We start from the raw sequence: 27,978 nt of genomic DNA, 5'->3' as shown, positions 1-27,978 counted from the left end.
ACTCACTTATTATCCCCTTTCTTATGCTACTACTTGTTTTATACTTAAACACCACAGAGATATAGAACGGATGAAATCGGCCTCACTTGGTCAAATCTTGAAAGACCTGATACATTTTGGGTACCATTCAACACTTTAATGTGTAAGCCGACTTATATGAACTCTTTGGATGGCTTTTAGTTCAAACACTCATTATTTTTCTCAACTACACCCAACATATTTTAAATTCTCTATCATAACTGCTAGTGGAGACTTGCTTCCTTATCATTTTGACAACAACTTTGTTGATGATGATAGGGGTGGGAATTTTGTGTGTGTGTGTTGTATATTTTATGTGTAAATGTCTCTGTAGTATGTAGAGGAGTTTGCAACCGTAGAGGAGAAGTGACAATAAGCTTTTAATGAAAATACTTTTAACTACGTTAGTGATGGGGAAATGAAGCAGACTGGAAGGGAAAGGGGAGGAAACTAGGGTGGAGAAAAGGGGATAAAAGGAGAGAAAGATAGAAGGTGGAAGAAGAAGAAAAGGAGGGAGAAAAATTGGGCTGACCCTAAGGATTGTAAATCCTCACTTTAGATGGTTTATGACACATCATAGACATCTGTACATATTCACAATAAATAATAATATATACTTTGAAGAGAAATTAGTATTTGGACTTTTATAATATCAGAGTAGATCTGGAGTTTATGATAATAATTATATAGTGATCTTTTGATACAAAGATGTTGTGGGCCCATCGCTAAAAAAATGTGTTAAACTTGTGACACCCTGTTCCAGAAACAGACATGAATTTTCACACCACTCATGCCAGTTCCCTCCCGGGCCTAATGACTTTCCCCCACAAAGATGGAAGACTGGAGTTGGTATTTAGTCCACATCTGGATACCTGAACAAAGCCAACTGGTTTTCCTACCTGTCCATCTGTCCCGATGGTGCCTCCACAGTCAGTGAGAAGTTCTGACATGTCATAGTAGCTAACAAACTCCCACAAACAGGCCTCCAGGTTCAGGTTTCGATAGAAGCGCAAGGTACTGGAGCCTCTGATAGATGAACTGTACTGGTAGGGATGCGTCTCTCCAATTACTTCTGGATTTTTTGTAGCGTCAGTTAGGAAACCATGGTGAGTCTTCACTTCGGTGTAATCCAGAAGGTTGGAGCACTGGTGGTTTCCAACTCTTGAGCCATCAGGACTGAGGGTGAGCTCAAAGTTGGAAAGCTCTTTAGTGGAAATCACAGGGAGCATGCCTGCAAAGAATTGTAATCATGTTGCCATTTTCACCAGCAAAGGATTTAGAACACTTATCATTTCTTTATCCTGGAGAAGACAGGTGTTATATAAAATAGTGTAGAGCAGTGATTACTACCAACGTGGTGTCCCAGGGGTCCCCTGGCATTTTTCAGAAGATCTGTGACATTAAAACTATTTTCATAACAAATCTAAGACATTATTTGACTTTTCCACCATTATTTTCTCAGTACAGTGGAGTTTTTCTGAGTCATCATATATTGCCATAGATTGAATGCAGAATAAGATAAAATAATTCAGCTGTCTTTTATGAAGCCAGATATTAAAGGTATTTTCAAAAATGTAAAAAAATATATATTTTTTGATGTATAAGTTACAGCCATTTTTCTTAAAAGTATGTTTTTCATGTGAATATGTAATGGATTGGTTATTTTTAAATGAACGAAAAAAATAAGTGTTTAATAATTCCTCAGTTTTAATTTTAAATCCAGTCAATGTTTATAGATATAACTCATTAAAACAATAGGTCTTTGAGATCCTAAATAATTTGTAAGGATGTCCTGAGACCAAAACATTTGAAAACAACCACTATACAGTATAAGCTATGGTTTGGCAAACTTCTTGCATAAAAGGTCAAATAGTAAATATTTTAGGACTTACGGGCCATAAGGTCTACGTCTCAACTGCTTGATGCTGCCATGTTAGACTGAAAGCTGCCACAGATGATATGCAGAAGAATTCACATAACTGTGCAATAAGACTTTATCATGCACAATGGACTGTAATTTCGTATGATTTTCATGTTCCACGAAATATTCTTTTTTTTTCCCCAAACATTTAGAAACGTAAAAAGCATTTTTCAGCTTGCAGAATCATATGAAAGCAGGCAAGGAAGCTGGATTTGGCCCAGCGGCCAGAGTTTGTTGAGCCCTAACATGAGCAATGCCGCAAAAAGGAGCACAAGAGAGGTGTTCTCCTGGAACCTTCCCCTCCTCTTGCTCTCAGATTCTCCCAGAGCAAAACTCTGGCTACACCAAAGAACTGGTCAGCTTCTACCATGCTCTGGTGGAGCTGTGGCTATTGATCATGTCAGAATGCAAAGTCAGCTCTAGGAGTAGCATGAGGGACCAGTCTTCCCATTAGGAACTGTTACAGGCTTGATTTTCCCTGATGGGTCCCCCCTCGGCCCTTTGGATGTCTGAGTCACACCTCCAACATGAGCCTAGAGATGGGCTGGCCATATGTGGGACCCACATTATGCTGTAAAGAGGTGCAGATTTCTATCCACCCACCTCCCACCAACACAAATTTGGGTTTGCAGTAAGCAGAAAAAGCAGAATTATGTCTTTTTTTCTGAGAAAGATAAATTCTACCCATCATTCCTACTACTGCCTCATGTTTCTTCTCACTTAGCTACTTAAAATATAACTGACTACCAAGTAATAAAATTAATATTAACAATTTAGGTATAAAGTCAATTGAGGAGAACAGAACTTGAAGATGTTTTCTGCATTTGGGGAAATGCTCACAGTGTGGATAAAGTTATCGACTCACAAATTCTGGCCGTGCTTTCCTATCTGGAGAAAATGAACACAATTTATAAATTGGATTTATAAAATCCCAGCTTAGAAATAGCCAATACATGTTGAAGGTGCTCAATGAGATACTGAAATCCTTTACTGGAAGTCCAAGTTCAAGAGTTTTAAAGACACAGTCGTACCATTTCGTAAAAACTACCACATTGACCAAAGTTTTGTTCCATCATGTTTGGACAATGTAATAAATTTATTTCATTTTAAAGAATGCTTAAATTGTCAGACTTTAAAAAACAGGATAGAAAGAAAGCAGAATCACTTGAAAGAAACAGAAAGACTTGAAGGTGACATTGCAAAATGAACGTTTTATCGTCTCCTTGGAGACTTTGGGTATTCAGTGGAATAAACCAGGTAATGAGGAGCCCAAACCACTCCCATGGATTTGCTTACCCAAGCCACCTACCATCTATGTGGGGCATCGTGACCATGAGCTTGATAAGGTTTGTGTAGTCTGGGTCCTCGGGGCCCGTGTAGCGCAGCTTAGCTGAGAACGGTTCTGCTCCCACTGTCCCCGGCACCCGGGGCTGACACAGACCTCAGGGAAAAATGAACATAGTTATGCTAAAAGAACATAATAGACAGCACCTAAAGAATATTTTTAAACTAGGCACTGTAATTTTTTTAAATAATAAAGTTAAAACTGCTCTGTGGACTAAGGCATTGCTAAGAGCAGCTATAAAAAAGCCAAAGACCCTCGTGTGAGAAGTAACCGCAGCAGTTTACTAGCTACTTCTTTAGATTTCAGGTAGTTTATAAAGTTTGAGAAAAAATAGTTATTGTTCAATGTACTTTAATACACACTGAACATTTTAGGTTATAATCACATTTACAAAATCATTTTAATATAAAATGTGAACAGACACAGCAAAAAAAAAAGACTGAAAGCCAGCAGGAAAAAAGTAACTATAGTTTAATCAAGTGAATTGGATGTTTACCCCAGAATAATATATATGACTAGTCATAAAGTATCATTATTTATAATCAAATAAACTAAAAATGGGCTCATTTTTAAAACAAAACCAAACGTCTCCTTAGAATCAGAGAACAAAATGTATAGAGTTTTCTCTATATAACTTCTTGCGGGGTGTGTATTATGAGTTGTAATTTATAATATATATACTGATACAAAGCATACTGATATATGCATATATATATACTGAAACACATGATGATATAAGATAATTTTCGGTCGTCTATCTCCTCGTGATTCTTAAGAATTTTGACATGAAAATCTTCCGCCAGTCTTTCCTTTAAAAGAATTACGATGTTTTCGTTTTAATATTATGGAATGACTAAGATGCTGGCTTATAATTTTAAGAGCACTAGGCAATATAGAATCTCTTTTCTATTTGTATGAAACAAAGGAAATAGACAAGTATTTATTAGAACAGCAATAAAACCAGAGGCAGGCTCCAGCATCTGGGCTGGCTATTTTATTAACAGGGGGAATCATTTTAAGGCATTGTGTATTTTTTTCCTTTTGGTACCAACATAATAGTTTGGTCTTAAGAGAGACTTAACCACCATATATTTTAATCCTAACAAAAAAGCACGTTTACTATATGATATCAATAAATATTCTTCCTGAGTATATAAAGGTGGCACATACAACTTTTCTTTATGCAACAAATATATTTCTGAACCATTGTATGCAAATAAAGTTTTAAAAATAGAATCTTATAAACAGACTTATTTTAAAAATCTAACTTAAAAGTTCTTCTGCAGAGTAAGTGATGAGCTTATAAAGTAGATTTCTTGTCTTTTCAGTGTTGCTCCAGCTACATTCTATTCTCCACCCCCAATGTGTCTGGGCTCCAGCCCCGGACACACCTCCCTTACCATCGCAAGGTATGGGGCACTTGTAGGTACCTTTCCACCTGCACTGTCATTCCTCTGTCCCCGTCCCCAGCTAATTTCTGCTGCTGCGACAACCAGCTCATCACATAGGTGCCACGTTGTTCCAATCTGAACTTTGCATACCATCCTGCTTCATCTCCTCTCCACTCTCCCTCTCACTTGCTTCCCCATTTCTCTGCTTGTAGTTTCCAGAATATTCCATGTTCTTCCTTGCTTCTATGAGTTATTGCTCATGCTTTTTTTTCTCTGCTGTTTTCAAGATTCCTGTTTCCTGACCCACTCAGGATAGAACCAGGCACTTCTGCTGTGTCTTGTCCGGACTAAAATTTATCTGTGTCCTCAGCTTGAGTGTGAACTCCTTGAGAACAAGAGTCTTGCTTCCTTTTTCTGAGTGCCAGCAGAAAGCATAAAGTCTGGCATATAACACGTGATCAAAAAAATGTGAAATGAATAAATATTTATTTTCTTTTTTTTTTTTTAAAGATTTTATTTATTTATTTGACAGAGAGAGACAGCCAGTGAGAGAGGGAACACAAGCAGGGGGAGTGGGAGAGGAAGAAGCAGGCTCCTAGCGGAGAAGCCTGATGTGGGGCTAGATCCCAGAACGCTGGAATCACGCCCTGAGCCGAAGGCAGACGCTTAACGACTGCGCCACCCAGGAGCCCCCAAATATTTATTTTCTAATGAGTATTTTGGTAAAAGTGGATGTCTTTTTTTAAGTACTTGACAAATATTAAAGAATGCATGGGGGCATTTGGAAGAAATTAACCAGAAATCAGACATTGATATATTCCATGGTATCTCATCAGTCTTCATGTAAAAATGGCAGCGCATTACCTTCCTCTCTGCCGATGGTGACGATAGAGCTCATCAGCTCCAGGCCCTCATTGCCATTGGCATTCACAGCGCGGGCCGCACACTGCACCCTGGAGCCAGGCTGGAAGTATATGGAATCTAAGGTGATCATCTTGGATGATGTAAAAAAGGTATCAAAGTCCACTTCTCTCATGGGGCTGGTGACGCCATCAGGGCCAGCGGGTGCGCTAATTAGCCACCGGTACCGGGTCAAGGTGTCGTTGATGTTCTCACTTGCACAGATAGAGCCTGTTTTGTCATAGTCTGAGTATTTAGGGTTGCAAGCCTATGGGAAACAAATAACTGTCAGGGCCACAGTACAGAACAATGCGGAAGTTATGACTCTCTAGCTCTCCAGCCTAGTGTTGTCCCTGATGCTTTTTTTCCATTGCTACGCACTATTCATGCAACCTTCACATTTCTATTCTAGCCCTGACAGCACTGATGGAGTCTGATTTCAAACACCCTCCTGGACATTTCCACTCTAACTTGATGCGTGTGAACTTGTTCTTCTCTTCATCTTTCATGAATCTCTGAGATCCCAAATCATTCTTGTTCTTCTCCCTCCCTCCCTCCCTTCCTCCCTCCTCTCTCTCCCCTCCTCTCTCTCACCTTGCCCACCCCCTCCCCTGTTTCCAAAGTGACCTTGGCTGATTCTTCTTTTGCAGTGTTCAAGTGGGTGCCTTCCTTCCCATTCCCAGCATCACCTCTCATCTCATTCGGGTCTTTCTAGTCAAGTGACACACTGCTGCCTGGTGACACCCCCTCTTCTCACAGTGCTCTCCTGCCCAAGAACCCCCTGCTACCCCACCAATGAAGCCAGTAGTCCTTAACATCGCATGTAAAGACCTCTGTAACTTGGCACCAAATTATTATTTCTGCCTTGTTAATTCAATGAACGTTTACGGTGTGCCTATTCGACGTAGGTCATGATACCAGGGCTGTGGTTATATAACAATAAGTACATCCCAGTTCTGCTCACAAGGGATGTAGAATTTAAAGTCAAGAAGAGCCAAGTAAAAAGGTAGTAACAACATGCCATTTTTTATGCTGCTCCCCTAGATGTTTCTTGTGTTGTAATCACTTCTTCCTGGAATGGCCTCCCCTCTTCGGACTCTTATCTTAAACTGTTGAAAGTCCACATGAACAGCCCAAGCCTCCCCTCACATGGAGCTGCAGCTCTAGCAGGCTGGTGACATTCTCATGGTAATGATCACATCTTGCCCTCTGGGAGAGTGACTGATTCCTATATATTTTTCTCTTCCTTATTTTTAAGTTCCTTGAGTGCAGAGTTCAACCCTTATTTATCTTTCTATCAATGGCAGACCCCGAGATAACACGAGATAACACACTGTGTACACATCAGTTAATAAACCTTTGTTGGATAAGGAAGAAAAATGGGAGCTTTATTTGATTAATGTGATATTTTCCTATCCAAAGTTCAAAGCTTATACCTTGTAGTAATCCGGCTTTCATTTTTTCATGGCAAAGCCAATGCTATATCGGTTAACATCTATAATTATTTTAACTAGCTATTTTACAGTTTTTCTCAATTTTGTCTATTTCCTACTCACTGTGATACAGACGACAGGATAGCCAGACACAGGACCCGCACTATCTTTAGCTCTGGAAGTGTCATCATACATCAGTAATGACACAATTTGAGGGACAGAAGGAAAAGTGACGTCTGCCATGCTGTTCATTTCTTCTATGTACACAATGGCTTTGGTCACCTGCAAGGAAAAGAGAATTATCTGTGATTATTGAAATATTTGGCTCTAGGAGCTTCTATTGTACAGTACGATACCCATGATGCTTGACAAGCCCCTGGCTTCATTATGATGAAAACTGTCACTTGCAGAGCCCCAGCAGGGTGACAGGCCCCTTGTGGCTTGTTCTAGGTGACCCCGACACCTTGACCATGTCTGATGGCACCAGGGGAGCGTACATGAGCCCAGCGCAGCCTGGGTTGGCCAGTGGCCCACGAGGTATTTGGGTTCTATTTTTTTCTCCAAATTGTGATGATAGTGGCTGAGTCTGTTTTGGGTTATGGCATGGAAGATCCACGAAGAAGCCAGTTAGTTGCTAGGGAGAAGAATGCTGAGTGACAGGCTGAGAGAAAGCAGATCCTAGGGGTCATGTGACAGCACAGTCATGCTGACATGGATACCAGTGAAAATCAAGGCTTTCAATGAGCAGAGACCATTAAGGAGGGTACTTGATGTAATGAGCACTGGGTGCTTTATGCAACTGATGAATCACTGAATTCTACTCCTGAAACTAATAATACACTATATGTTAACTAAATTGAATTTAAATAAAAATTAAAAAAAAATAAATGAGCAGAGACCAGAAGCATAGCCTGAAACCCGGGCAGAGAGAGACACTGAGTCTCAGACAGGAGAGGAGTCGAGGAACATCTATTGGTAAGATGCCAAGACACCTTGCTGATAAATTTGTCTTAGCTCCTGAATAACCTTCCAATGTCTTACATATCACAGTTTCCAAATCTGTATCTACTTGCATTTGTAAAACAAGCTGTTACCACTTGAAGTGATTTGAATGAATCTCTGTTCCTTTCACCCCAAAGAGTTTAATACAGTGCTCCGGAAAAATAACATTAAAAGAATTATTTTTAATGTGATCAAGACTTATAAAAAATATATGTGTTAAAGGTTTTCTGTCCATACTTCTTGAATTTTAAATATGACTTAAAAAAAAAAAGTAAGGCACTGTAGCAGAAATACCACCGAGTAGTGAAGATTACGAAATGATAAGAAAACTTTAGGGATAAAAATCTCCCCAATTTGATCTCGTACTAATAGTAAAACAAATAATAGAATAGAGTTTTAAGCATATATATATATATGTGCATATATATATATATATATAAATTTAAGCATAGATATTATAAACATTGATCTGTGCCCAAAGTTATTTAGTTTTAAGAATTATTTAAGGTTTAAAGGTCAAAATTCTGTCGAACATTCTTACCTTGAAGAAAATCTGGTTGAATACACAATATAAATTTAATAAGCACAGAACATCAGTGTTAGGACCATAGCATCTGGTCACTGAGGCTCTGGACATCAAGTTGATAAAGTTAGGACTAGCAGTGGGAATTGTGAGGGTTAGCCAACTGTGTTGGGGATTAAAATGTATGTTTTGGACGCCTGGGTGGCTCAGTCGTTAAGCGTCTGCCTTCGGCTCAGGGCGTGATCCCAGGGTCCTGGGATTGAGCCCCGCATCGGGCTCCCTGCTCCACTGGGAGCCTGCTTCTTCCTCTCCCACTCCCCCTGCCTGTGTTCCCTCTCTCGCTGGCTGTCTGTCTCTGTCAAATAAATAAAATCTTTAAAAATAAAATAAAATAAAATAAAATGTATGTTTTAATGAGCAGTAGCCCTGAATTCATAGTCTCATCTTTGTGCCGAGATGATGCTTTTTCTCTGGAAATGAATCTCAAATTCAGTGGTTGCCAACTGCAATGGGAAAGCTAAGTGGGCTGACGTGGGGCTCAGAGACTCTAGTCCCTGAGTTTCTATACACGTGATTTTTCAAATAAAGAGTAATAAGAACAAAATTTATTTACGAGGTGAAGAGGGGGATTATGCATGTCTCCTTTATATAAGGCTTGCACAAAATCCCAGTATTCTGTTGTACACTACGTGATGCTTATATGCATTTTCCCTGATTAAAATGCTGGTCCTGAATGTATATCCGTATCTTAGTACTTACCTGTGTCTCTGCTACCATGTTCTCATCGGGTTTTAGGTGAACAGTGAAGGCCTCTCTCATCTCTCTAATCCCGTCGAAGATTACTTCAATGTTAACAATATGCTGGGTTTCTCCCTCCTTAAACTCAATTTCTACAAATGCAAAAATCACAGATTTAATTCTTTTACATATACATACGTGCAGTTCTTGTCAAGCTTTCTTGACAGTGACTCACAATGAGGAAAACGTTGTACACTGTGGCCCAGTATACTTGTGTGTGTGTGTGTGCGTGCATAAAATGGAATCACGAGTTTGAAAAACATCACTTATTTTTACTCTATGCTTTGCATCCGAATATTTTCCATTCTATTCCATTTCATCTGAAGAAAATTCTAATCAGAAGCTACTAAATCGATGTGTTGACCCATAGTTTGAAAAAACACTGAGCTGTGGAACAGAGCAACAGTTCTAATACTGAAGCATAACCAGATAACCCGGCCTCTCGTTTCCAAAATTTCTGAACCGACGGGATACAGGTCAAGTGACTACAGCTGGAGATATTTGAAGTGTGAATGGCGTTTGCATTATGGATATGTGGGTAATTGAAGGTGGATATGAGATTGTTGAGCTTTTTAATATTATATCAAGTTATATTTTAAAAAGACTTTTTTCTCTTGATGTTAATCTTGGGAACTTAGAAACGTTTTCTCAATAAATGTGAATAGTATGCTTCCCTTAATCCTGTCCCTCCTCACTAAAACAATTCGCTTCATTGTCATGAAAATTCAACTCAATTATGAGAATCTTTTTTTAAAAGATTCATTTCAAAAGTCTTAAAACATTAAAAGTTAACTGATTTTACTGAACTCAGAGGTCAGCAGCTGCCCATACCATGAGACTTGGATAAACTATTTTGTTGGTTTGACTATACCTTGTGAGAAACTGGCTCAGAAGAGAAATAAAAAAATATAATGCATAATTGTTCTAATTAGAGAAGATAGCAGATGTTGTTTCTGATATAACTCAAGTTCAATCATTATAATTCCAAATTATAAATCTTTTAAAATGTGGCAGGAGAAAATGTGTCTCCAATGTGTTTTTCTTCTGCTACTTCTATTTTTTTATTGTCAATTATGAAAAGGATTTTTTTCTTTAAAATTGAGTAAGCCAGATTCTTCTTTAAAATGAGTTCTGTTTCTAGATATAGCCATTTTCCACATTAGCCTTAGCGTGTTCTTAGAGTCTATTAGTCTTAGATTTCTCATACCCTGAGAGAATTAAGGGTTCTTGTATCAGAGAATGAAAATAGCTGATCATTTCCTGCCCACCAATTTTGTTCGGTCTGAGTTGTGTGACATTTCATTAGAAAATTAGTTTCTAGGGGCGCCTGGGTGGCTCAGTCGGTTAACTGTCTGACTCCCAATCTTGGCTCAGGTCACTATCTCAGGGTCCTGAGATTGAGCCCGGCGCTCGGCTCTGTCCTGGGCATGGAGCCTGCTTAAGATTCATTCTCTCCCTTTTCCTCTGCCTCTCCTCCCCATTCGTGCATTCTCTTTCAAAGAAAGAAGGAAAGAAAGAAAGAAAGAAAGAAAGAAAGAAAGAAAGAAAGAAGAAGGAAGAAAGAAAGAAGGGAAGAAAGGAAGAAAGAAAGAAAGAAAATCAGTTTCTAAAACCAAAAGTATCTGGGGATTTCATAGAAAAATACAGGTGTTTTGAAGTTCTTTTGTACTTTCTTCCTGCCTGGCCAAACTCAGCTGGCTATGACAGTACAAGCTTTTTCTCAGCAGGGAATGGAATTTCTGGTTCAGTGATGTTCCCATCTTGTCATTTTCCCCTCATATTTCCCTCATTCATTGCTTGTCTTAGCCCTATAATAGCATTCAAGTTTTGTAACCCCCAGAGTTAGAGACACCCAATTTCTTTTTTTAAAAATATATTTTAAAAAGATTTTATTTATTTGAGAGAGAGAATGAATGAGGGGAAGGGACCTAGGGAGAGGGAGAAGCAAACTCCCCTCTGAGCAGGCAGCCGGATGTGGGACTCGATCCCAGGGCCCTGGGATCATGACCTGAGGCAAAAGCAGACACTTAACCGACAGAGCCACCCTGGCGCTCTAGAAACCCAATTTCTAAGAAGTGAAAAGCTGAAGTATCTATTTTAAATATTTATTTATTCACTTATTTATTTAAGATTTTATTTATGTATTTGAGAGAGAGGCGAGATCTCGAGCGAGAGCATGAGTGGGGGCAGGGTGACAAGGAGACACCCCACAGAGCGAGGAGCCCAATGTGGGGCTTGATCCCAGGACCCTGAGATCATGACCTGAGCCGAAACCAAGAGTCAGATGCTCGATGCTCATAGACTGTGCCACCCAGGCGCCCCTTAAATATTAAATTTGGTGTATCTTACAGTACACATGCTAGATGATAGATGGTTAAGTTTCCTCAATTACTTTAGTCTTTATCTGTCACTTTAGATATTTCTAGCACAAAAAAGTGTCTCAAGTTTTCTTCTATCTTTATTATTTCTGTTTATTTGTAAGGGACTGACCTCAATTTTGACCATAAGGGAGAAATTAGAATATGGGTCAGAAGAGATTAAATTTTTATCATAAGCATTATAAACAGCATGTTTACATTTATGGGATAAAAGAGACACAAGCTGATTTACTGTCATTTTACCTTTTTTCTGACTTCATAGGTCAGTTGATCACAGAGGTATAATTTTTATGCTTCAGCAAAAAGAATTATTTTGTGTCTAAGAAAAACATTTTCTGTTAAAGGTCATCTTACCCAGCTTTAGAAGATGTTTCCTTCATGTAAAATCTGCTCTTGCTCATTATAGAAAGACTTATTTTAGATTTTTCTGATTTAGTAGCTAATCAGTGTTTCTCCTCTCCTTCTGGGTTGTATGTGATTTATTTCAAATACATTATCATTCTCTGCATGGAGAATAATCTGAGGATAACTTTGAAGCTCTACAGTAGTCAAACTTTTTACCATAGAGGCAAAGAGAACAACTTCTTTGCAGAAGATGCTTTTTTTCCTACTGCCTCATCAACTTTATTATGGACTCAGTAAAACCTACCCTTCACTTTCTAAACTTTTTTTTTCCACAAGTTACAAGATCAAGATGAATGCCTGGAGCTTTATGATCAAGAACTAAAGATTGTTGGTAGTAAGAAGTAGGAAACTAGAAACAAAGTGGATAAGTAGAACTCTACGTAATTTATAAACTGAACTTTGCACATCAATTTACATCTATTCTGTCAGCAAATAATTGATAAAGAGACAGAGAAGAGCTGATTTGTATTAATTACTCATAAAAATAAATGGTGAAATGGTCCAAAAATTAGAAGGAGGAGGGGGGGGGTAGATGAAAAGCATCCATAATGAAATCCTAAGGCCCGGAAAATTCATGGTCTTTTTGGTTGGCATTCCAAATGGTTTGGTTGGCAGCCTTTTACTGCCCTCCATTAACACAAAATTTTCTACCTTTAAGTTTTAGATCGTTGGTGTTCTATAAACTAAAAAACTATATCAGCTACCATGCATATTTTCAGTGTACTAGAATATTCTAGAATAGATATTTAGTATCTGATTACCATAATGAAGGTAAAACCTATTAAAAGTTAAAGTAGACTCAGAACGTAAGGTCATCTATGTTCTTAAAATTTCCCTAGGTCCTCATGCATAAGCCCTGTAAGTCAAAAAGGAAAATTTTGGAACTAAATTCTACTGCCATTATTTTTCTGACGCAGATTAATGTAAAGGAGTAGGTCTAATTTTATTTCAGTTGGGTATTCTCTTCTTTTTCTCAAGGGCACCAGGGCCAATATAGAGTGTGAGCACCACCCACCTGGGGGCAGGTCCTGGAAACCCCCATACCTTCTGACACAGGGTGATAGTCTTCTCCAGAGGTGGCAGAGCCATCCTTGGTGTGGACTCGCACGATGGAAACTTTTGAAGTATCTCCTTGGCGAATCACTGGTATTTTTACAACCACGGACTGTCCCGGTTCTTTGGGTTCACGGACACTAAATTTGGTTTCTCCAAATTTAATAACAGTCTCTAAAATTGTGGGAAACATGGACAAATTAAAATGTAAAGGAAATGCTTTTTTCTTCATTTCTAATGTTTCTTTCCATATGTGTGGAGTTTAATTAGTATTACACTCCTGGCTTCTCTCTGTCCCCTCACCCATCAATATTGGTGAGTGGATTAGGAGAAACTGAGTGTGTATTGTCCAGTTCCTTCCTTGGGAATTAACCAGCCCCAGAGAGCATGTACTCCGGGCAGCCTCTATGTGCCATAAGTCTTGCAGGAGCAGGTCCCTGGGGGCGGGGGGAGAAAGTGCTGACCTGCGGCTACCTCTATCCTACGGGAGGTATGGACATGTGGGATTTAGCATTAGATGTAAAGCATATTCTCCAACATCAACTTTCAATTTTCATTGTTCATTTGATTCCTCATTTGTCTTAGTCTTTTTTCCTATTTCTCAGTTGCTTTAAAACCCTTGTCAGAAAGAGGGGGTTATTTTCTGAGCCACCTAAAATGTTAACATAGATGGGTTTCAATTCTTAATTTATAGGTGAGGATAAGAAATAACTTCTTACTATCAGCATCATCTTGGATCCTTATCAGAGTTTCATTTTGTTCTCCAACTGCAGCCCCAAAGGGGGAGTTGCTTTGTGGGGTGCCAAGAACCAGGCGGAGTTCCTCTACCTCCTCATAGAGTTTGTCGTCCATCAGCTCAAGGACACAAGGCTTTTCTGTCTCACCTGGAGCAATGATAATGACAGCATATCAGTTATGTCCCATCATGACATCCCAATCACATCCCAGGCCCCAAAGGATACATGGGCATAAGCATCACGGGCAAGGATGTTATCTTTTTCCCTGCTGTACTGACAGCGCAAAGAAGAGTATCTGGTGTGTAATCAGCCTCCAATAAGTATTTGCTGAACGAATGACTAAATGTTTGAACATATGCAATGAGAGCCCTGATTTGTATAGGAAATTTCTTCAGTGTCTGCTTTTAAGTTCTGTCGGTCATCTTAGAAAACAAGGGATAAAGAGAAAATACCAATTTTATGTATGAATTTCTAGAATTATGATTAAGAAGCAAATTTATACACCTTGTACAGGATGATCAGAGTTAATCTGACCATAGGACTAGTTTCTAGTACAACTGCTGGATCAAAGTGATCGAACATTTTAAGGCTCTGAATTCATATTAAAAGTGTGATTTCTATTTCCTTGTATTTCTCTCATTTGAACACTATCTCCCAGCATTAGGAAATCTATACATTTGCCACCAAATACATTTTGAATAAACAATACATCACCAGAAACTAATTCATAAATTGATACAGACACCAGAAAGCCACTGATTCAATCTGTTACAATCTATTTCACCTTATTATCACATAGGGCACACAAAACCACATCACAAGCTTTTGAGGTCAAGAATGTGTATTTTCCTGATGTGTATTTCTCATTAACAACTTGGCTTCCTCAAATTCCAAATAAAAATTTCAAGCTCCACCACCTTACCAGGGAGAAATGTGATGACGGAGCTATCAGTGTTTGGACGTTCCTCGAAGTCCGTCATCACCTGTGCAGACCCCTGCCGTGTGTAGCATCTCACCGAAGACCTGTAGTGAACGTCTCCAGTCCTGTGGATCATTGCAACTATCTGCTCGTCGTCTTCATTGCCAGTATATATGCGCTCTTTGAACTGCATCTTAGGCACTGCAAAGTAAACAAATATATGGATCAAGGTGAACAGAAATTTCCTTAAGGAAAAGGCATTTCTGAAGCAAGGTTTAGTGGAAAGAGTAATGGAACAAAAGTGAGAATTGGATTCCAGTTTCCATCCAGTCACTTGACAATGTTTTGGCCTTAAGCAAATCACTTAAATAAATTGTTTTGATTTTCTTATCTTTGAAATTCTGCTCTGCCTATTTCACGGAGTAGGCAGATGCAGTAAAATGCTAAAAAGTAGATAAAACCAGAGACTTTAAGATATCCGTATCTATATGTGTTGCTTAATCATGAGCTTCTCAGAATTTTTGAAATTTCTGAATAATTTCTGAATTATTTCCAAAAAACACTCAATATTGTGCACACAATTAGAAGCGTAGTTTACCCAGACCGTGTTAGAAAAATTGATAATGAATATAGTATTTTATATATATAAATGTATATAAAAGATATTTTTGACAATGAATATTCTGTATATATTTAAGTGATGCTGATGATGGGTAAATTAAATATAGGTCTCATTAACAATAGGTTACGCTCTCCCAAGCAATGTCAAGATCATCATGGTTGAAAATTTTTCAGAATTCCTTCTGAGGATGTGTCAGAGAGCCCTACCCTGTGTCCAGCATCAGCTTGTCTTAGAACTATGTTTTTGGCACCTTATTAGGGAAATTTCAGGAGTGTCTGAGTGTGAGGAGATGACAGAAAGTCTTGTGCTGAGAAGTGGAAAAAGACCATTACATGCGGTTCCACCTATCTATGGTGAGGGAACTCTTGAGACACAATCAAGATATTGCTGGCAATCTCACTTTTTTAAAATTTAATTTGAAAGGAAGACTAAAAGTTTTCTTCTGAGACTGCCTAATTTAGTAAAATGGTCAGAAGGAGAAAAGAAGACAGGGTCAGACAAGGTATTATTATGGGTTGAACTGCTTCCCCTCTAAATTTATAGGTTAAAGTCCTAACCCCCACAACCTGAAAATGTGACCTTATTTGAGGCTATGGTCTTAATTGAGGTAATCAAGTAAAAACGAGGTCATTAGAATGGGTCCTAATTAATATAACTGCTGTCTTTAGAAATAGGGGAAATTTAGACACAGTGACACACATAGAAGATATAAAGACACATAGGGACAAGATAGGTATCTACAAGCCAAAGAAGAGGCGTAGAATAGATCCTTCCCACAGGAAGGAACCAACCCTGCTGACACCCTGATTTTGGACTTCTAGCCTCCAGCACTGTGAGACAAGGAATTTCTGAGTCCATAGGACTGTGTTATGGCAGCCCTAGCAAACTTTTACATGTATATAAACCCCAGTTCGTCATTTTGCCTAATGTGTATATAAACTCTAGCTTACCATTTTACTTATCATTGTCAATTAATAAACACTCACAATCGGAGACAGAATCATTTATGGACACTGTGGCTTTGCTGGGCTCGCCGAGGGCAGCATTCATAGGCATCCGAAGCACCAGTTCAAATTTCTCAATTCCCTCCAGCATCGGTTGCCCAAGGTCATCCAGGATGATAACACGAACAGTCTGCATGTTGACTCCAGGTGCAAAATCTAAATTCCGACTGATTCCCACATAGTCCGTTCCAGCTATACGCATAACAAAAGAATTTTTCAGTTGGGGACTGACTAAACTAAACAAAATTATGAGAAGCAGATTATGTAGATCTATTTATGATTCTTAAAAAAAACCAGAGAGATCAGTATAACATCACAGAAAAATACATTTAATGAAATGTAAAGGATTAGTATCATATTGGTTTTCGAGATGGTAGAACAAAGGTCAGGTTCTGAACTTTATTTTATTTATGTCTAGTGAGTTATTTTGGCTTTAATTATATAATCCCTCTATCTTTATTTTGGAATTCTTGAATGGAGCTAATAAAAATTAGGTCTGAAATAATCAGCACATCAATCATATATGTGATTATCATAAATCACCTATGAAATACATACATTTAAATTTTGTTAACATCAGTTAAATACCTGTATTTATTTTCCAAAGCTACAGAGAATATCCTATTTGGGTGTGTGTTTACCTGTTGGCTAAAGAAACACATTTCAGGTATAAGCTTTTGTCCCACACGCTCCGCCTACACTCACCCTAGGCAAAGAGAGCAATCCTTTATTCTCAAAGACATATTTGATTTTTGGCTTATTTTTTCAGACCCTGGGGTGCAAACCTAGTGTTGGCACCTCCATTTATGTCTAAAGTAGTCACAAACAAAACTGTCAATCTTTAGGCACCATATTCATAAAGACTGGGAGTGGGTGACAAGGGTTTGATATTATTGCTTCTTTGTTTTCATACCTTCTGTTCTTCTAACCCTCATTTTATATATATTCTCTTCACTTCTGAATACACATCTATGAGTGTATCTGACCTTAATTCATTTTTTAAAATCTCTATCTGAATCTCTTTGTGGTTCTTCTTGTATTTTTCCTTTCCTCTGCTTCTTCATCTTTATTCTCACCTCTCTCTCTTTCTCAGATTTGAATTTTTTCTTAAAAAATAACTAATTCGGTGAATCAAATGCTTACTGGACACTTACTTCATGCAAAGCATTATGCTGGCTCCACTACATGGTATTGTCCCTGCTGGCTTTGTGTGATGAGTGTGTGAAGTGAAGAAAAAAAAGGAAATTTCTCATCCTACGTTTACCCTAAACTTTATGAAGTGTGTGATGTGCATATGATGTGTGTGTGCACATAAGAAAGAAAGTCTGCACTGCTGGCAATTTAGAAGAAAAAAAAGGAAATTTCTCATCCTACGTTTACCCTAAACTTTATGATCAACTCTTTGGAGGTGTAAACTCCAGAATAAAAGGCAAGTGTGTCCCGCTAAGGTAGCTTACATAATGACGTGTGGAAAACGCCTTTGGATCTGAAGTATTAATGAGGACATCTGGTTAAAATGAGGAGGGTTGAACCAAGTTGGAGATGCATATCTGCATGACACTCACACGTCATAAGAGTTCTGTGAGGGGGGCCAGCATGATCATTCTCGTGCATACCGATGCCATAATAGTCAACCATGTTAGGTTTGCCAAGAGTAGAGAACCAAATTCATGCAAATACAAGCCTTAGAATTTAGGGTCACTGACTCACGTTTGCAATGTAGCCTCCGATTTGTGGCTTTTCAATGTATTTTCTCACCGTAATACATAGAGCCTAGACCTATCTACGACATGATGCTAATTTCAGAGCAAATACAGGCCTTAGAATTTAGGGTCACTGACTCACATGTTTGCAACGTAGCCTCCGATTTGTGGCTTTTCAATGTATTTTCTCACCGTAATACATAGAGCCTAGACCTATCTACGACATGATGCTAATTTCAGAAAAAGTTCTGCTCATCCAGACTGCCTTCATGGGCGTGAAACAGGTTAGCTTTATTTTGCGTCAAGGTGAGTCGAACCCAGGAGAACAATCAGAAGATCTGCCACAGGAAACGGCTCACCGTCAGCAGAGGGAGGATCTGTTTTCCTCGATCTCACGGTGACACTGGAGGACCTGGACAGGTCGGTGCCTGTTCTCCACACCCGCACCTCCACGTAGCCGGCGCTCTCGTCCACAGGGTACTCGACCTCGCCGAAGTAGAAGACAGGTTCTGGGAAGAAGGAAACAGCGCCCTGGTGGTTAATTTTTTTTCCCCCCACATCAAGCCTGACTGGCGGAATTCCAGAGAAGAGTTAGCTTCCTTTTACTGACTCCCTTCTATCATATTTTTTCCTTTCAATAAGATAACAACCCTTTTATCTGTAGATTTATATAGTTTTCAGGTCAAAAGCCCTCTGCTGAAAACCAAAAATACTATGGTTAAGTGCCTCATGGAACATTCTCATCTTGAGGCTTGAGTTACTCTGTCCCGCATCTGTGGGATTATAAGTGGCTCTAAATGTACTTCCTGTTCAGTTTAGCTGGTAACATACTCCCCCAAAGGCAACAAAACACACAGGCTGAACTGTGGTAAGTTTGGTCCGACTGTTCATTGTATCATCACTGGAGACTAGTCGCATGATGACATTTTCTGGACCATTACATGTGGCCTTAATCCAGCGTATTTGGGTCTATAATCACCACTGCAGAATTAGCACCTCTTGGCATAACTAGACTACATATATATGATTACCAGTCCTGAAGACTTTAGGGAAGACCCGGACATGACTGTAGGTTACCTGTAGAGTTTTGGGGGTGCCTTATACCAACTGAGATTCCACTGGAGAAATAAGCTCCTATCAAGGGATTTGTCTTAAACATGTATGAAAATGATGTGACTTAGGTCATGAAGGTAGGACACATGCTTTGGAGACTCTTTCTCCGGTATTGGTGATGAATTGATCCAATCATCATCACTCTCTGATTCCTCCTGTGACTGAGGGTTTATCTTGTGAGACAGCTGCCAAAAGTCACAGGGGTAGCAGTTAGCCAAATAATGAGGGACACGGAGAGATAATTCGTGAGCTGACTTATAAAAAAGCTTACTTTGAAATATTTATAGGCCATAAGAAAGTGTAGAAATAATATAGAGGGTGTATTTTTACCCACTCTGAGTTAATTTTATAAACAAACCTTGACAAAGATATATTGAGTATAGACACAGAATGCTCGCCCTTTGACTTGAGACACTTTAGTCATCTCCGTCTGGTTTCACAAGACTCAAAAGGACTGAGTCTCGAAGGTCACATAGTTCATCAATGTTCTTAAAACACAAGACCCTTAAAGAGATGACCATCATGTCGCAGAGCATCTAGACACACAAAAATCAAGCAAAACCCTACAGTCATGGTTTACAACAAAAGCAATCTATTTCATGCGCTATTTAAATTGAGCATAGGGGCGCCTGGGTGGCGCAGCGGTTAAGCGTCTGCCTTCGGCTCAGGGTGTGATCCCAGCATTCTAGGATCGAGCCCCACATCAGGCTCCTCCGCTAGGAGCCTGCTTCTTCCTCTCCCACTCCCCCTGCTTGTGTTCCCTCTCTCGCTGGCTGTCTCTGTCAAATAAATAAATAAAATCTTTAAAAAAAAATAAATTGAGCATAAATTCTTTATTTTCTGACCCACATAAATTACCTTTATTAAAACTAGAAAATTACGTTTTGTTTTTTCATGTGGGGGGGGGCATAATAAAAAGCATGAAGTTCCCCTGAACTCTTGAACAATACAAAAACCACCTTGGAAATTTTGTTTGCATATTTTGGTTCACAGGGTGACAAATCTGCCCAGGGCATACTTCGCCTCCTTCTCATCCTTTCAGCTTGGACGGTGTTGGGGCAAGTGAGTGTGTGTGTACACATGAAGGTGTCAGCTCATTGACCTTAGTCAAGGCAGACCTCAAATAGAAGCCAATAAATTCCTCACATTTCTCACACCTACGCAGGGGGCAAAGGTGAAGGCAGAACTCTGAAAATGCTTATTCTGACCAGATGGCCAAACCAGGCACATCTGTACGTGTTTTCAAAGGCTTTTAACATTACTACGGAGGCCTGATCATTGGCATCCAAAGTGATCCCTGTCTCTTCACGCTGCTGGCAAACCATATCGTCATACAAATTAGGTCCTGAGTTATGGGAGACAGCCATGAAGTAAAACTGAGAGGTTTTACGGGGAGGGGGGGACCTAGGTAATAACAGCACCTCCTATCTTCCCATCTCCCTCCTCCTCACAGATACATAGGAGTGGGACGGATTAAATCATGTAAGGGAATATGACTGTTACACACCGAATGGGCTCTCAGAGACAAACTGATGCAAAACGTGTGTGTGTTCAGACTCCTTTTGTCAACAATGCGTCGAGTATTTTTTTATGTTATAGCTCAATGGGTAGTTCATATAAGGGAAAATTTATAAAGTCCTATGCAGTACTCTGGAAATTATCCAACTTGTCAATCAGCATAAAGAGTAATGATAATAGTTACCACAGTAGAACATGAATTGTGTGTCTGACACATATAGCTTAATAGGTGTGTGGGAGGTGTCTGTGTGTGTTTGTGTGTGTAGTGTGTGGTATGTGGGGGATGTGTGTGTAGGGTGTGTGGGGTGTGTGGTGTGTGTAGCAGAGGAGGAGAGAGAGAAAAGAAGAGAGAGATGAGAGGGTCTGGCACATGTAACAGTGCAATAAATAATATGATTTATGCAAATTGATATAAACAGTATTATCATAATTGTCTATTGTATAGTATGCTATTACCTCCAGCAGAAGAAAGAAAGAGGGGAAATGGAAAAATGTTTTAATCCTAAACCTCTCAATTTTACTGCAGCAACCAATAGAAGGCATTAGAGCAGATATTTATTTTCTTAAAATTAATTTGTTGGAAATAGGAAGATTTATGTGATTCCTCTCCTTCCTATGCTTCACTGATGACAACTGGAAAATCGACCTATTAATCAGTTGTAATCATTGCAGTGAATGTATAGAGTGATTAATATGATAAGCTTATAACACAATTCAATAGTTTTTATAAGAAAACAATTCTTTTTAACTGCCTAGCTTCTTAGGATATGAATAAAAATAAGTGGCTAGACATTAGTACCGCTCTATCTGTTCAGTGTGGTTGACCGAGCACTGAAAATCGTCATCATTTATTATTATTTCAATTTCTCAATACCTCGTCAAAAATTTCTACAACTTAAATATTGTTTATAATTGTTACCATTTGGACAGAATCTCATGTAATATAAATGAGTTAAAAATCCTTCAAGCAGTGAATTGAGTTATAATCACTCAGGATAAATGGCAAGATGTTCCGGGAACATTTTAATGCGTAGGTAATAAGCAAGTGAAAGGAAGCAAAGGATAAATAAACCAAGACTGCCAACAGCTGAAGGATACCTACGCAGAATCCAGAAGAATTGCTTGTTCTGGGAAATTACTATAATTCATGAGCAAGATTTTAACTCCCCTTTCTTCGGCAACATGTTTGTTTTTGTCTAGGAGCTTGGTTTCTCTTAAAAGTTCACTGCAGACCTTTGTCTGTTAGTTTTGTAAAGATCCACGTTACAACTTCAGGTACTTTAGAAAAAGCCTATTTATTCTGTAATCAGATCTCGACTAGGCGCTGTGCTGTGTAAGTTCATAGTCTTAACGGAGAACACAGTCAGTGGCTGATATTGTGACCTGGAATGAGAGAAGAATCTAATAAAGCCATGTATCCTACAGTCTGCGCCACAAAATAGCATAAAACAGTTCTTTCTCACCACTCCAGGACCCATTAATGACACTCCAGAACGCACCTTTACTCCCTCTGCAGAGGAAAGGTAAGTTATGCCCAAAGAGTGTGTGTGTGAGCGGTGCAAGGGAGGCTTTAATTTAGCTTAGTGAAATTTATAAGGGAAGCCAAACTTTTCTCTGTATCCTTTGTGGTGTTCCTCTTCTAAGTAAAGGGCACAGATGAAGGTATTGACTACAGAAGAGTCTATGTTAGTTCATTAAACAATAACACGCTTGTAAAGAATTTACACACTTACAAAAATTAACGTGCTTTTCTGGGTTGGGGCTACTTTCCCCACCAACAGCAGGGATAGGATCCTGTTTCTTACAAATGTGGTTGATGAGGAGGCTTGGCAAGCCATGTAAGACACACACCCGCAACAAAGACAAAGGGAAAATAACTTAAGTTTTTCCCCACAGGGAGAAAGTAAACTTTTTTTTGCTTGCTAAGTCTATGGTGTCTAGATTGATGTTTACAATTACATTGTGTCTCATGAGATGAAAGAAATAGGTGCCAGAAGTAATTGCTACCTGGAGCCAAATCTTATTTACTCACGAGTACGCGGACCATCAGTCAAGGAAGCTTTGTAGTCCTAACTAACATGTTTGCTTAGAATGGAACAAAATGCAAGCGCGTTCATGCTGTCTTTCGGCTTAGTGCTGAAAATAATACAAAGAAACCTCCCTAAATTATTTCCAACTCAGGCCTCTCTTCTGAGCTCTGGACCTTGAGAACTAGCTGCCTACTCAGCCCTGCGCGCCTCGCGGCAAACTTCTTCCAGAGTCAGTAGAGTCTCCTCCACTGCCTGCTCCTGGTTTCTCTGGGGTCAAGTGCCACTTCCCTAAATTCAGCCAACACACCGGCCATTTTAATCCCCCCCACAGCCACTTAACCAGGCTCTTAACCAAAGACGACATCCCTCCAAGTGAATTTCATCATGGTAATCCAGCTACAGAAAACCTGTCAGTGTTTCTCACGGTTCTTAGATTGTTCACAATCTCCTTAACATGGTTTACAAGACATTGGAACTTCTGGTCTCAGTTTACCTTTTAGGTCTCATTTTAGGCCCCCTTCTGCTCAACAGTCTAGTGTCTTGAATGTCTTCAAAGTGTTGCTTCCAGGCTTTGCTGTAGCACCCCCATAGTTTTGCACACTCTTTTCCTCCTCCTCATGGGGGTAACACCTGCTCCTTCCAGGCTTCTGCGTAGAAGTACTTGTGCTGAGAAGCACTCGGTCTTCCCTATCAAAGCCCCCACTCTCTCCACAGGTGGGGTCTCCGAGTTTTCTGAGGGGAAGAATGAAGCCTCCTTCATTCACTGGTGTTTCTCCAACACTTAATGTAATGAATGCTTGGCAGCAGGTGCTCAATCAATAAAATAAGATTTTTTTTTTTCAGAACAAATGAATAAATACATCTTTGTGGTGGGTGAGTTAGAAGACTACACTCTTGGGGCACCTGGGTGGCTCAGTCGGTTAAGTGCCCGACTTTTGATTTTCGCTCAGGTCATGATCTCAGGGTTGTGGGATTGAGCCCTGCATTGGGCTCCGAACTCAGGGGAGGAGTCTGCTTGAGATTCTTTCTCTCTCCCTCTGCCCTCTCCCGTCTCTTCCTCTCTCTCAAATAAATAAATAAATAAATCTTCAAAGAAGAGTACACTCTTAGCATCAGGTAATGGGAGTTAAGAAGCCTCTGAAGAAGGAGCAAGTGGTTGTCCTTGTAGTAAAATGACTTTGTAAGGCTGCCTTCTGGATCTGGAGGAAGTCCAAGGGGAAAGGGAACTGAATCATAGTGAACTCAAAGAAAGAGGGTTCTTTCTTTTTAATGCTTTGCCTCCAGGGAATTCCGAGTTGCATGTGCATCAAAATTACCCAAGATCAGGGACGCCTAGGTGGCTCAGTCACTTAAGTGTCTGCCTTGGGCTCAGGTCATGATCTCTGGGTCCTGGGATTGAGCCCCACATCTGGCTCCCAGCTCACTGGGGAGCCTGCTTCTCCCTCTCCCTTTGCCCCTCCCCCTGCTTGTGCTCTCTCTCTCAAATAAATAAAATCTTAAAACGAAAAAAAAAAGAAGAATCACCCAAGATTTAAAAACTGAATTGATGCTAGGCCTCACCTCCAGTTTATGGAATTAGAATTTCCAGTGGGCGCCCCAGGCACGTGTTTCTCTTTCTTGTTTTTGTTAATGAAAAATATTTTATAGTAGTTTTCAGTTCACAGCAAAATTGAGCAGAAGGAAAAGACATTTCCTATATATCCTGACCCCCTCTCACACTGCACCAGTGTTTTTAAAAACCTTTACAGGTGTCAGCCATCTGTACGTTATTTTAGCTCATTTCCATGTCTTTAGCAAATAATGACTACTTACTGGATATCACACTAATTGTTTTGATTCAATATCTTCATCCTCATGATCACCTTATGAGATATGTACCATATTAATCTTGTTTTCACAGAGAAGGAAACTAAGGATTAAGGAGGTTAAGAGACTTGTCCAAAGTCACACATGAGGGACATGGTGGACACCCAGACAAAGCCCGAGACCTCAACTGAACTAACTTATGTTAACTGAGGTAAGAGAGGGGTCATAATACAAAGGTTTTCAAGCACTGGGTGACGTATGGAAGTGTTGAATCACTATATTGTACACCTGAAACTATCGGAACATTGACGTCTGCTTAAAGGCAACTTTGTGATTTTATATCTTACATTCTCTAATATAGCAGCAACGATAGATTTAGAAAATAGGGTTTTCCCAAGGTTTATCATATAGAAATACTAACATAAGTATACAGAGATACATACGTATGTATGTTTATTATACTTCATTTGTATCAGGGCACAACTGGAAACAATCCTCAAATCTATCAGAAGCAGACTGGTTAAATAAATTACAATTCATTCATAAAAATGAAATACCAGGTTACTAGTTGATTTTTTTCTTTTCTTTTTTTTTTTTTAATTTTTTTTTCCTCTTAGGTAAAAGAGCTAGTAGAGACCCTGACATCTGCTTAAAGGCGATTGTGATTTTATATCTTACACTCTCTAATCCAGCAGCAGTGATAGATTAAAATTAAAGGTAATATGCCGTTTCTTTTTGGTAGCTTTGATGACGTGCCCCTTTATTGTTAATATACTTGATAAGGAAAGAAGAGCTGTGCTCAAAACAAGATAAACATCTCTGTGGACTAAAAAGGTAAGAACATCATAGTGGTGAGTGGAGCCAAAGCCAGTGGTCGTGCTCGTCTCTGAAGTCTGGAGATGGGCTGTGATTCAACATTTGAGTCATAGAAACCAAACAAAAGCATAATTCAAAAGTGAAGGCAAAATATAGATATTTCGAGGCAACAAAGATGAAGAGGTTTTTAGTCATCTATAGATGCACACTGAGAAACTGCCAAAAGTACAGGAAAAAGGGGCGCCTGGGCGGCACAGCGGTTAAGCGTCTGCCTTTGGCTCAGGGCGTGATCCCGGCGATCTGGGATCGAGCCCCACATCAGGCTCTTCTGCTATGAGCCTGCTTCTTCCTCTCCCACTCCCCCTGCTTGTGTTCCCTCTCTCGCTGGCTGTCTCTCTCTCTGTCAAATAAATAAATAAAATAAAATCTTTAAAAAAAAAAAAAAGTACAGGAAAAAAACCAAAAACAAATAAATCAAAGGGAAGAACTGTATATACAAGAACCAATAAAATATGCTGGTAAATCCACCTATTAACTGCAGGCATAAATGATAGTCACAGTTGATATTTTTCAATAGCAGTATTAACTAAAGTCCAAATATGATTTAAAGAAAATCATTAATAAAGAGGAACTCTATAAAAAGACAGTTCACCAAGTTTATACAATGATCTTGAATTTGAATTGAAATATGTAAAGCAAAGACTGACAAAATTACACGAAAATATTGATTAATCTACAATTTGAGTGGTTTTTTTATTGCACAACTCTCAGAAAATGATAGATGAACAATTTGTACAAATACAAAAAAAACTGCAACATAATTTTTGCATAATGTATGTATGAATCCATGCTCCCCAAAACAAAAGATTAGTATTCAGAATAAATTAAAACTCCTATGAATCTATAACAAAATGTCTTTTTTTTAGTTAGAGAGTAAGAGAGAGAGAGTGTGCATGCAAGTGGGGAGGGGTAGAGGGAGAGGGAGAGAGAATCTTATGCAAGCTCCACGCCCTGTGCAGAGCCTGACATGGGCTCGATCCCATGACCTGAATTGATATAGAGTCGGACACTTAACTGACTGAGCCACCCAGGCACCCCATAGCAAAAATTCTAAAAGCAAATGGAAATATTGGAGTTATATAAGCATTCAAGTCTCAGAAGAGGAAACTTCCATTGTTATATGTAAATAACCTTAAAATGAGACGTTATTTAATACTCATAAGATTGGCAAAACCTAAATAGTTCATTCAACAGGATGAGAAAACAGACATTGTCATATGCTGCTGGTGGGAGTGCAAATAGATTCAATCACTTTAGAGAGACTTGGCAATATCTGGTAAACTTGAAATTGTAAATCCAGCATGACTCATCAAGTCCACCTTTTGGTAACTATCCTACAGAAGTTTTGTGCATGTATACTTAGAAACATTTACAGGTATGTTTAATGCAACATTATATATACTTACAAAACAAGGGGAAAACCCAAATGTTCATGAGTGAGGGAATGGATAATTAAACTCATCTAAATGTAATGACTAAGTTGTACACCTGAAACTAATGTCACACTGTATGCCAACCATACTAAAACAAAACTAAAAACAAAAAACCATATTCATCTAAATGCATCAAAATGACAGATCTTGAAAACACCATGCTAATTAAAAAAACAAAAAAAAAGCAAGTTGCCATAAACACATAACCAATTCATTATCATTGCTGCTTTGGGGGACTATGGTAGTTGAACGATATCAGAAGGGACTTACACTTCATGAAAAGTGCTTAATTCCTTTAGAAGATCTGAAGCAACTATGAAAAGTGGTAACCATTAGTTTTAGATGGAGCACATGTTATCCTGTATTTTTTTTTTACATTTTTGTAGAGTTTTTTATAAAACTTTAACATGATAATTATAGAATGGTATGCATAAGATGATTCATTTTATTAAAATGCATGTATATTGGGGTTTTTTTTAAGATTTTATTTATTTATTTATTTGAGAGAGAGTGAGAAAGAGAGAGCACAAGCAGGAGGAAGGGAAAAGAGAGAAGGAGAAGCAGACTCCTCGCTGAGCAGGGAGACCGATGTGGGACTCGATCCCAGGACGCTGAGATCATGACCTGAGCTGAAGGCAGACATTTGACTGACTGAGCCACCCAGGCGCCCTATATTGTTAATGCATAGAAAAATAGGACAGAATGAATGTCAAGCTGCTAACTGGTTATTTCCTAGGGATGGGATTATGAGGAAATTTGATCTCCTTTGCTACACATTTCTTACATACCTTAATTTGCAATACACCTAACGTTTTTTTCAAGTAGCATCTATTATTTTGAAAGTAAGGAAAACAAGGGGGAAAATCTGATGAACTTTCTCCTATAAATAACATCTTCAAAAAATAAGTTTAGACAATTTTGACTGGGCCTTTCCCTACTTTTCTTTCAAGAAATACTTTAAATACATAAACACACATTCTTAAGACTGACCTCATAGCTAGGCTTTAAAAAGCATTTTCAAAATTCTTGTTGAAAAATAAAGTTCAAATG

At 39.0% G+C, this 27,978-nt stretch overlaps 1 protein-coding gene across 1 annotated transcript in view; it reads right to left on the bottom strand.

The window, feature by feature from the left end:
• The window catches only part of FREM2 (FRAS1 related extracellular matrix 2), a 151,461-nt gene that overhangs the window by 16,410 nt on the left and 107,073 nt on the right, over positions 1 to 27,978 (bottom strand). Inside the window, exons 7-16 of the mRNA XM_008692266.2 lie at positions 18,512 to 18,661; positions 16,432 to 16,641; positions 14,827 to 15,024; positions 13,887 to 14,051; positions 13,159 to 13,341; positions 9,293 to 9,423; positions 7,132 to 7,290; positions 5,540 to 5,843; positions 3,249 to 3,380; positions 918 to 1,249 (exon numbers count right to left, since the gene is read on the bottom strand). Of these exons, the coding sequence (XP_008690488.2) occupies positions 918 to 1,249; positions 3,249 to 3,380; positions 5,540 to 5,843; positions 7,132 to 7,290; positions 9,293 to 9,423; positions 13,159 to 13,341; positions 13,887 to 14,051; positions 14,827 to 15,024; positions 16,432 to 16,641; positions 18,512 to 18,661 (1,964 nt within the window). The remainder of the gene's footprint in view (positions 1 to 917; positions 1,250 to 3,248; positions 3,381 to 5,539; positions 5,844 to 7,131; positions 7,291 to 9,292; positions 9,424 to 13,158; positions 13,342 to 13,886; positions 14,052 to 14,826; positions 15,025 to 16,431; positions 16,642 to 18,511; positions 18,662 to 27,978) is intronic.

Source organism: Ursus maritimus, unplaced genomic scaffold, assembly GCF_017311325.1.
Source record: "Ursus maritimus isolate PB19 unplaced genomic scaffold, ASM1731132v1 scaffold_10, whole genome shotgun sequence".
In the NCBI taxonomy this organism is placed as follows: domain Eukaryota; kingdom Metazoa; phylum Chordata; class Mammalia; order Carnivora; family Ursidae; genus Ursus; species Ursus maritimus.
This window is presented reverse-complemented; position numbering and strand designations above follow the sequence as displayed.